Below are 11,245 nucleotides of genomic sequence, written 5' to 3'. Positions count from 1 at the left end.
TGTGTCGTCTATTTCACAATTTGCATTTAATATCCTTGTGTGAATAATTTACAAATGCAATAAACGTAAATGCGTTCGAGGAAACGCACTCAGACATGACTGGGTGCCAACCGAACCCAGTCCGAAACCGAATCCCCGAATCCAGCACGGAAATGCTTCGGAAAATGGGGATCGGGCGGGCTGATTTGGGGCGGGGATGGAAAACCCCATGCACGCATATTTGTATGTTGCATGTTTGCAACTGTCTCTCTGATGTTTGTGTTTGCAAATGTGTAAATGCATTCGCATCTCCTAGCATTTGTCTGTCTGCTGGCGTGAAATTTGCTGTAAGCAATAAGCCTGTGAGGATATTGAAAGTCACTCGTTTCTGGTATTTACTTATGCGTTTGTTTCATGCTCGCTTGGCAAATGGCAAGTGGCAGGGGCAATGGGAAGGACTTCAAGGAGTATATTGGTTTGACTTGGCCTGGCTTGGCGCTTTTCACGCCACATTTACCGGGGCAGAGTAATCGGATATTAGCTCGCCTTGCTTATTGTTATGGCATATTTATTGGCAGTCGCAATTGCACACGATGCTGCGTTCAGTTTTGTGGTTAACTTGCAGCTTTAACTGCCCCATAACTAAGGGATTTCCCAGGGAGAGCTCGTGTGGTCTGGCTCCATCTCCTTTGACATCTTTGTGGGTTCTGTGGCTGCCCTTTCGGAATGGCATTTCCATATTTACAACGCGTACGGTTGCTTACAGTGATAAAAGTCCCATCCGAAAGCAATGGGAAATAGTCAATTCTCGTATTGATATCAAATACAGATATACATTTTAAATCTATCGTTTATAACCTCGTCGAAGCGTTTTAAAATTATAATCCATCACAATTCGCCGAAATCTCTGGTAGTCCTTGCAACAACTTCAAAACTATGCAAGTTTGCCGCTTGCTGTTGGCCATGAAATATTGCCATATTTAACCTTAAATAAAGACTTTGCTAAGTTCATAGACTGTGTGGGGGTGGGGGCTTTACTTGGGCTTTGGGCGCCAACCAGCCACTAAATTGTTTACACGCAATTTCATCAAAACAATAAATCATGCAGTTGAATCGGCACAACAAAGGCGGCGACAACGACGACGTCCGCTTTTCCGCCTTCCCTGCCAGACGTCGTGACGTCAAGTTGACATTTGGTGAAAATCAAATCAAAAGCATTTTTCCGCACAGCGGAAGTGGCGCAAGTAGCAAGTCAAACTTGGCAAACACACATTTATAACGCGGGGGATACAGTAGAAACGGGACCCACAAACACAGAATACCCCTTGTACATAGGGCTCCCATAGAGTTCCCACAAACATACATATGTGGAGTACATATTTGTTTGACGGCCAGGTCATCAATCGTGCGGCGGAAAGAAGGAGCAGCCAGGCAGCTTCAGTTGCGCCATTTTATTTAATTTATAAGTATAACATTTAATATTAATTATACGCCACGTAAGCTCATTGCGCACCGTGCTGAAAGCCAGGCCCTCAAATATGTACGATGTGTGTGTGGCAAAGGGGCCACAGCTTTTTTATTTCGCTCATTAACTATGCATGTTTGTTGGCACTGCAATGGCCACAATGGTCAACATCGGTGGACGGAGAAGCCGGGAGCAGAAGCAAAGGGCGGGACTCTGAAACCGAAACAGCGAAAAATTCCCATTTGACCCTTTTTTCATTTTCCTTGGCAATGCGCAAGAAAAAGAAAAACATCCGTCAGATTGCAGTATATTTGAGCGATAAGCTGAAAACGGTACACCCTTTGTCGGAGTTTCTTTTGTTATCTGAAATATTTAATGAAGGATTTTGCGAAATATTTATAAAAATAAAACAAATAGAACTGGGGCACAATACGATTTTCTGACCACATTTTAGTTTGGCCGTTCTTTAAAATACTGGAGACTTAAAATGTTTTTCATAAAAATATATTTTTTATTTATAAAAAAAGTGCCTTTTATTATAAACGGATGTGTAATCTTACTTTAAGATAAACTATGTATTAAAGTATTTCTTAAAATAAAATAATGTATTTTGAAAATAAAATATATTTATATTATTTACTTTTCCCATCGTAATTACGCATTTTAGTTTTGACCGTTCTTTTAAATACTGGAGGCTTAAAATGTTTCCTTAAAAAAATATTTTTTACTTTTTTTAAAAAAAGTGCCTTTTATTATAAACGGATACAAAATACATTCTTTTATTTTAAGAAATACTTCAATATGAAGTATTTCATAAAATAAAATAATGTATTTTGAAAATAATATATTTATATTATTCACTTTTCCCATCGTATTTACGTTAAATGAACTTTAAAATATTCAATATATAAATTTTTACTTTCAAAACACACTTAAATGACTATTCAATAAAAGTTTTATTAAAAGCAAGTATAATCCTAAACTTAATTGGAGTGATATTTCATACTTAATATTATTTCTTTTTACAAAGAATACTATAGATTTCAAGAAAAATATACTGCGTTGGTTTTATCATTATGTTCAAGTAGCAATAATCCGAATGTTTCTAAGTCTTACTAAAGTGAAAGTTCGAAGACCCACTATCAGATGTAGGGCATTGCCACAAATGAGGGAGCGAGCGCGAAGCGTCCAAGTAAAAGTCCATAATGTTTAAATTGTGGTTCTCTACAAAAGCGAAAAATCAGCACAGCGAGTTTTTATTTGCATTAAGAAATTATAATTATGACAGCTGGTTCCACCACCACCCACATTCTACCTCCTAGCTCCCACTCGCCACCTCATCGGAGTGTTTCGACCGCTTTTGGGGTTACTTTTGCCCTTTGCCGTAGTTTGTTGGCTTGTGTCTGACGGGCTTGCCTGGTGCTTTCTGGTTCTCTGGCTCCGCGGCTCCCTGGCTGCGTGGGGTGCACACTTTTTAATTGAAAAGTGCAAAATAATGTTAAAGAAAAGTAAAAAGTAGTCGTGGCACAAAGTATCCGCCAAGTATCCCGACCCCGTTCTTGCCCCTTTTGCCATTTGGAGTCCCGAGACGCACGCCATCGTTTGTTTGTACTTGTGTAGGTAGCGAGCATTGTGAGCAGATGAATGCAGCTCGCCGCTTCAGTTTTTATCCTTTTTATTTCCCCCAGTGCCCCAGGGCCCGGAATGCGGGGGCTGGGTTGCGTGTCCCGGTTCAAGGAGCGTTTCGAGGCATAAATTGCGGCCAGAAACGAGCGTGGGCATGGTCTGTTTCTTCCTGGTAGCCCGGATTGCTTGGGGTCCTGCGAAAGGTGGGTCCTGATGACTCGCTGTTTCTTGGCTAAGGGTGGTTATAATCGCAGGGCTAAGGTGGTCAGCAGCGAAATCTTACAAGTTGCAATCGGAAAGCCAGTTCACCTGCTTGAAGTCCAACTGGAAGAAAAAATCGGTTTTTATAACATTAAGCTGTACTTTTTTGTAAGAAAGTGGCAGACATCTTATACTTTGCCAAATTTTATTTCAAAAAGTTTAAACCTTAACACACCCTACTACACTAACGTAAGCCGCATTAAATCACACATTAAAAATATATAAAACTAGTATGGTATTCAGATTTTCGAAGTGTTCAAGTATTTTATTTTGTTATTCCCTTTGGAAATCAAAACATCAAAACCATTTAATTTTTTTATATCTTGTTAATTTCTTAACCGGTCTTCAAGAATAACGCAATAATTAATATATTCTGGCCTTAGAAAGATAGTAAGAGTGCCCCCACTTTTTTCAGATAATCTGTTTTTATTAACTAGTGATTTAGTCGGTTAGAATGCCTGACTTTGTAGATAAGCTTTAAAAATAAACAATTAAAATGGTTAAGGAACAGGTTTTTGGGATACATTTATACGTTATGGGTCAATACCCACTTTAATGAGCTGTACAACTTCAGACAAACGTCGTAGCAGGTAAATTTCAAAAGCTTATCGACCATTTAAACTAATCAGATTAACCATGGCCAAAATCCGAATCACTGGCCATGGCGGTGCAAGTGTATCATCGGTGGGCAATCTAGAGATATTTCCTGTGGGTAATCAGCTTACATAATAAGTTGCCTTTCCACACTCCGCCAGTTATCTAATTTGCAGTGCCGGGGAATCAACACTTTGTAAAGCTGCCATAACAAGCGTTAAGTGGATGAAAGCCAGCTTCCATTTATCGGTAATTGCGTCGTTCGCTGCGATTGCCGGGGCGTTTTCCATCGTTCGCTCTTAGCTCGAAATGCATACAATTTGCGCTACTTATGCTAAAATCTCAGCTGCATTCCACGGCCAGCAGTCATGGAGCACCTGGCTGGAATGGTTTCGAGCCCGAAAGAGCCGGGTTTGCCATCATCTTCAATCGGCGAAGGCTGCAAAGGCGGCAAAGGCCCAATGAAGCATGTAATTCGCCCAGAACTAGCGCTACAAGTAATTCCGAATTGATGGCGCGAAAATTACGACAAGCGCTGTGAGCCAAAGTTAGGAGGAAGCCAGCAATCCAGCCAGCCGGCGAGAACCACCGTTAGGGGGCTGTATCGAGAGCCATAGCTTCGGATCCAGATCCAGTCATCTGTGAAATGCAACTTGCTGGCGATGGCGAAATTGCAGCTCGCTGCATTTTATTTCGAGCCCCGCGGAGTTAATTGTGTGAGCCATCGACGACGGGAGCGATGCTTATGGCGCCTCTTAGACGGTTTAGTTCGCAAATTGGCCTACAAACTTGTCACCATTTATCTCACTCAGTGTCAGCGGCATCTTGGGGATGTGGATGCGGAGATGGGTCCTCCAGCCCACATACGCAAACTTATTTGGGTGTCGCGTGTCTGGGCCAGGGAAAACTTGGCCACGCTGCCATAAACTGCGTGTCGAGAACACAAAATGACACTTAAGCGGTACGAGTCCTGAGCCCCTGACAATATTGAATATGCCGAGGCAAACACACTCAATCAGGTATCATTTAGGAGGCAACCATCAATCTTGGTCGTCATCCTCCAGCTCCCAATCCGACTTTATCTCGAGTGACGTGCAGACGCACGCATAGATATTCGCTGCGGCGGCACAGGCAAATGTATTCGGCAATGTTTGGCATTGTTTGGCCAACAATAACAATCGATGTCACCGGCAGAAGCGGCAGAGGCAGGAGAAAGCATCCCAAAAGAGCCCCAAAACTAAACTAAAAGCGGGAGCACTTGAGAAAAATCTCCCTTTGTGTTGCATACTCTTGGGCGCCGGAGGAAATCTCTATGGCAACAGCATCTTGGCCCAGGGTGAAAACGTTGATGACGAAGTGGTATAGGGGTTGTCTCCTTTAAAAGAAAAATGAAAGTGTTGTATATAATATTTTGGCAGACGGCCTGGAGTTCGACACGGCCATCAATCTGTCACTCGCATAGGTACACCGTTTACTAGCAATCAAAAGAGTTTTTCTAATCTAGCATAAAAAGATTTTTCGATTACATAAATTTTTTAATTGTATAAAATCATAAAAACAAATAATACAATTTTGAATATTTTCCTAGCGTGTTGACAAGATACTGAATTAATTAGACCTACTCTAAGGCCTAAGGGCTTAATACACGAATTTTAGTCTATTTACATTTTGTATAAACCTAAAAAATTGTATTTGCATCTCATTTACTGGATAGCTGAACGCGCTCTTGAAAACTTTGAGCACAGAGCAATGACACTGACTCCGGACAGTTTAGCATGGCTCACGCCCAGGGAAACGTGCAGGACCTCCGGAAATTTGTGTGCGCTAAGCCCCCACAAGCATTCGAATTAACCCTTTGAGGTCGGTGGGCATTGACATTGCCCAGCTAGGGGATCGCCATCATCCTTTCGGTTTGGCACGCGCTTTTGTGCGAAAATATGCAATTGAAATGTTAAATAAATAAAGGCGTAAATACTTGAGGGGTAAGCCAACAGAGCAGCAAGAAGTGTGCACATCCCAGCCCGTTGGATCCGGCAGATACACAAAAGTGCAAATACAAAAGGGGAGCACAGCGTACGCCGAACAGCCCGTTATGCATTCCATAACTTTGCAGTCGTCGGCAGACGTTGACGTTGAAGCGAATGAATGGAAATATGCAGGCAACGTGATTCCGCCACGGCTAACGGGACCCGACTGCCACTCCCACGGCCAACGCCCACCACCAACTCCCATTTTGAATCCTCGACCTCGACGGCGACGCCATATTGTTTGCGCGCCATTGGGAAACGTTACCGTTAGCCATGGCCATCAGCATCCGTTACCTTCTCACAGTTACCTGTTACACCAAAAAAACTGTGGATAAGAGTATCTATGAGTAACTTTTTTACACATAATAGAACCTTTTTCTAGGTTTTTAAGTTGCCTTTCTGTAATTTGTTAAAATTTGTTCTCTGTTTGTCACAGGTATGTCACAGGAGTACTATATATCTTTATATTTAAACAATTAGCTTATTAAAAATATATATATTAAGCAGGAACAAAATTTCTCATAACTAAACTTTTACAGTTGCTCATAGTATTTATGACTTTTAAAACATTGAAATGTAAACTTTAAAAATGTTCTTTCTTGTTGAGTTTTTTTTTTTTGCTTTTGTATTTAAGTTAAATATTCTTGAACTTCTGGACTTCGGGTCTTCAATTCCTTTTTTTGCATTAAAGCAAATCTATTTTTATAAATTAATATTAAAAAATATGTACTTCCGTGATTCAATTCTTTAAGTGCATAAGGTGCCTGCTCGGAACGAACGGCAGAAGCAAAAGCAACAGCACAGCAAAAGCGATGGCAACAGCAACATTCGTTTGCTGGTATTTTCTGTCGAGTTCAGCGTAAATTCATTCATTTCCACTTGAATTTACAATTATGCGAAACTGTTGTTGACTGGGTTTTGACTTGGCTGCTGCCGAGCTGGGATTGGACTGCAGAGCAGTGGTATTGGGTTTTTCGGGGGATTTCTGCATTTCCCTTAGTCTATCACGGTTTATTCATATTTCCTGCTTTTGCCATTGGCAGCGGCATCAGCAACTTGGCTGTTTAGCTTTTAATAAAGTGCGGTCGGAAGGTGAAGTCAAAGCGAAACCTGAATGTGAAGCAGCGCCCTGGAAATTGTCAACAGCAGCGGCGGGAAAGCTAGTGAAAAGGATGTTGCCTAGGAAACGACTAACCCCAGGATCGTGCTCACTGAAATCGTGTTGGAATGTAATTAAGCTCATGACATTGGGTGTGAAACTGAAGGATTTATAATGGGAGTGCACCCAGAAAAAATTGAACAACTTAAATATGACATTATTTGGCTATTTTAATCACAAGCTGTTACCGTTTTTAAATAAATTGAAATAGATGTTCTTCTATCGTAGGCATTACCTAAACAAATATTTTATATGTTTAATTTATGAATCTATTTGCCAAACTTTTTCCACTGTGCATTCATTTTAAATCCTTCAAAACCAAGTAAGAAGTCAATTATAAATATTTTATGTGACCAAAAGAATCTGCGCTTATTTCCAAAATCTTCTCTCATCCAGATAAGTTTTCCACTGGTCTGAAGAGCTTTTTTGCCTCGTAAAGTAACTTTTTAGCAACAACTTTTTTAGGTCCATGCCCAAACCATTCCATGGTTCAAACTTTAGCCACCCTGCACTTTCTGCTGGCAACCAGTGCAATTCAATGTCATATCCTTGAAAAAAGGGTACATAAAGGGCGCAGGAAGCCCGCTGGCCATAAAAAATCGGCAAGCTAAAGTTCTGTTATTGAAAGTTCATCGATGAATGTGAAGGAAAACATCCAGACCCATCCCTAGCTCCGGCTCCAGCTCCAGCTCTGGATCCTTTTCTCTGCAACTCCCCCAGATGTCCTGGCTTGTTGGCTCCTGGACTTGCGGCAGCTTACAACCCATTTCCTTCAGCTATTTTCAGCATTTTCAGCTCCTTTTGTGCCCGGCTCTACTAATTTCCTCGGCCATTCCTGACAGTCCAGACACAGACATCGTCGGCGGCATATCCTGGAGCCTGCTGCTTAGCCAACATTTGTATGAGGCCGATGCGTTGCCCGGTTGTTTGCATTTTTATTTGTATTTCATTTTCAATTGACTGGCAGGCGGAAGAGAGGTCCCAACCTTTCCTCTTACCTGCAGCCTCTGCCTGCTCTTTGTGCATTTCAACCATTCATCAGAGTTATTTACTTTTTAACGAGTTGATTTCATTCAATTTGTTTGCCCAGGTTTCATTGGCTATTACCGGACCTGTCTAGGACTCCCCGGGCCCTGAACTTCCTTTAAGCTGCAACTGAGCCCTGGTTAAAGTCACTCACTCAGGCTCCTCCTTCCTAGCTTTCCATTTGGAGATTTCCCGATACCATCGAGCTTCTCGCCTTGCGCAATTTTCGGGCCCTTGTTTTTCTTTGTCCCTTTTGCCTGGTGCGAGTGCTCCGTCAACTTTTCGGTGCCTTTGGCGATGTTCGGTTTCAATAAATATTTTCACAATGAAGAAATTAAAAATTCCTCGGAACACAATATGTAGCCTGCCCCCAAAAATCGCCGAGAATCCAGCCGGCAGCGTCTATTTATATATGAAAACTTAGTTTGTCTTCGATAACAGAAACATGGGGTTGGAGTGCTGGAGAATAGCAAAGAGTGTCCCGACCCTGACAATTCGATTGAAATTGTTGCCGCCGGCTATGATTTTATGAGTGCTCTCTGTTTGCCTTTTTGCCAAAGCGGTTCGAAATAATTAAATTGCTGGCATTTCACAGATGCTTCGGGAATATTTCCGAAATTAGCCACCGAAAAGGCTAACAAGGTCAAAATGAAAGATGAACATGTTTATGTACTTTCAAATCATCTGACATGCGAAAGATTTTTAAGATGGGAATTTTCTAAGCAAGTTAGGTACTCAGTGGTTTTTCACACCGTTTCATTATCTATTAATTACTTTGCTCTTTACCTGTAGAGTAAAAGGTTATATTCAACTCGTCAGAAAGTAATGCAACAGCTAGAAGAAACCGAATCTCACCATATAAAGTATATTTTTTTCTTAATCTGGATAGCCATATCAGTCTATGATAAACTCTTAAATTGGGTTGAAGCATTCTGACTCTAGAGATTCCAGAGCAGCCTATGTTTGTTTCATCGCCACGGACACTCTAGTGCCTATAGTCTCGTAAATAGCTTATTTGCTGCATGCATATCTCCATCGCTCTCGCACTCGCACGCAATGGGTAAGCACTCTCTCGTTTTAATTTAATTTGAATTATGTACAACCATGTTATGTTTAATAAATTAGCTGTAGCCAACTTAAAGGGAATTAATTTTACTGAATACAGCCAAAAAGTTGAGTACTAGCCATTTTTATTTTACACTTAAAATGCGATTTAGTTCATTTTGATTTGAAGGGTTTTCTATATATGTAAGACCAGCTGCTTGCCTTTATTGCTCTTGATAAATTATGCTCCCTCAAAGCAGCCCACTATCTGGAATGCCGTGTCGCAGGCGTTGGCCCCCTTGACCTGGCTGCACCTCTCCAAGTCCTTTTCGACCGCGTCACTTAAGTTCGTGTTGGCATAGTGAGTCTTGATGTTGTCGGTCAGCAGTTTTCCCGTGGAGTCCATGAAGCCACTCTTGACCAGAATGCACTGGGTGGAGCACTTGACGTTGTCCTTAGCATCCTGCGGTTTCACCTTGCCCGACTGCAAGTCCTCTATATCCTGGTAAGTAACACCATTCTCCTTCATGCAACCGCTCACCAAAGTCTTGGCCACCGCGGAATCCAACTTTTGTTGCTGCTGGGAAAGGTTTTCATAACATTAAGTACTATATTTTTAATTGATATGTTCTTACCGATAGAATTCCTGTGAGGCAGCTGAGCAGTAGAGTCAATGCCAGAGTAGCCCTCATTTTGCTTTGCCTTTTCGTTAACTAATCGCTCGCTGAAATTGCTTCGGTTTTTATAGTTCGTTCTGCACATGGCGTGACGCTTTGAATTTGTCTATTTTTGTGCCATAGCTTGATTGTCACTAAAAGCAGAGAGGCATCTGTCACGCTAAATGACTAACTCCTAAAGTGAGTGTCACTGTCAAGGTCGGCACCTAGGTGTTCTAAATACCGATTTGCAGGCAGTAAAAAAGTTAATGCCTAGGAAGTCGCTTAGTTTTGGAAAAACTACTCTGAATATTAAGCAATAAGTTCACGGAAATATATAAAATGTGCTGTTGGCGGGCAAAAAATTAAAAAAACGTTTGTAAGTTAATTACTATTGTTACATTTCAAATAAACCGTTTTAAGTTGTAAATGCTTATTATTTTTAATTTAGAAATTTAGTTAATTCCGAGATTAAATAGGGTTTTAAAATGTATGATACGCTACGAAGCTAAATAGCTTGTCTACGTCCGAGGTTTAGGTTATAGCTATGCAGCTTTATAGTTAGACTAGGTCTTCCATGTAATAAGAAGATTGAACAAAATTTAAAACTTGGTATTATTATTTCTTAAATTCTTCAACAGGGCAGCCGTTTGTCTGCTTACTATAAACGTGTTTATTTTATTTATAATAACTTCTGATATCTCCTTAATTATGCATAATTTGTTGTTCATTTTCGCCCGAATTTTATCTGAATGCATTATTTTAAAATGCACGAGGGCTATTAACAAATGAGCAAACTAAACAATTTGCCACTTAGTCCATTGCAATTTGTGATGGAAATACCTTGATTAATTTGCACGCTCACCCTTGTGCACATTTATACAGGAAAAAAAGGGTGAAAATATCAACTATATCAACGGGTGTTACATAATTCGGATATTTACATTTCTATGGCATTACGGTAATTAACTTTTTTGCCCCAGCACTGCGGATAATGTTTTTAAATTTCCTATTATGATTATAATATATTTCATTTTATTTTTGTTTGGCCCGGACTGCGCACATTTTCATTCCGTTTAATGCGATTTCAAACGCTAATTGAAATCCTTTTAGAGTAATTGCAAAAAATTTAATAGCTCTCAGAGGGCTGGCAAGGAGTCAGCTTTAGTTCGCCGGCTGGCCATCTCGTACTAGTAATTAGGTGAACAAACTAATTTAGCAAATTAATATTTAGTGGCCCCTTTCGCATGAGCCAGTTGGCCACAGCATCTGCGGCTCACAAAGGTCATTTTTGGGCTTTGAAGTTGCGTGCTTTGAAATGCGCCAAAGGACATTCGAACAAATGGCATCCTTTGAGCCATTTGTGTGCGTGTACCTATCCGTGTATTCGTGTATCCGTGTGTACACA

At 40.8% G+C, this 11,245-nt stretch overlaps 1 protein-coding gene across 2 annotated transcripts; it reads right to left on the bottom strand.

Moving 5' to 3' along the window:
* Positions 1-9,310: 9,310 nt before the first annotated feature.
* LOC108029403 (general odorant-binding protein 56h) lies at positions 9,311-9,982 on the bottom strand. Of its 2 annotated transcripts, none has more exons than XM_017101636.3 (2): positions 9,817-9,982; positions 9,311-9,758 (listed from the first exon to the last, which is right to left on the bottom strand). In XM_017101636.3, the coding sequence occupies exons 1-2, from the start codon at positions 9,871-9,873 to the stop codon at positions 9,423-9,425; spliced, it is 393 nt and encodes a 130-aa protein (XP_016957125.1). In that variant the 5' UTR covers positions 9,874-9,982; the 3' UTR covers positions 9,311-9,422. The 2 variants fall into 2 exon arrangements, with proteins under 2 accessions (XP_016957125.1, XP_016957124.1); XM_017101635.3 differs by having other exon boundaries at positions 9,311-9,761; positions 9,817-9,981.
* Between the last annotated feature and the right edge of the window lie 1,263 nt (positions 9,983-11,245).

The sequence above is a fragment of the Drosophila biarmipes genome, chromosome 2R (assembly GCF_025231255.1).
Source record: "Drosophila biarmipes strain raj3 chromosome 2R, RU_DBia_V1.1, whole genome shotgun sequence".
Classification (NCBI taxonomy): Eukaryota; Metazoa; Arthropoda; class Insecta; order Diptera; family Drosophilidae; genus Drosophila; species Drosophila biarmipes.
This window is presented reverse-complemented; position numbering and strand designations above follow the sequence as displayed.

Excerpts from the sequence above, each read along its gene's own strand:
- LOC108029403 (XM_017101635.3), bottom strand. The coding sequence starts at position 9,873 with ATGAGGGCTACTCTGGCATTGACTCTACTGCTCAGCTGCCTCACAGGA. Across the intron at positions 9,762-9,816 it reads GCCTCACAGGAATTCTATCG|CAGCAACAAAAGTTGGATTC; the intron begins GTAAGAACATAT and ends AACCTTTCCCAG.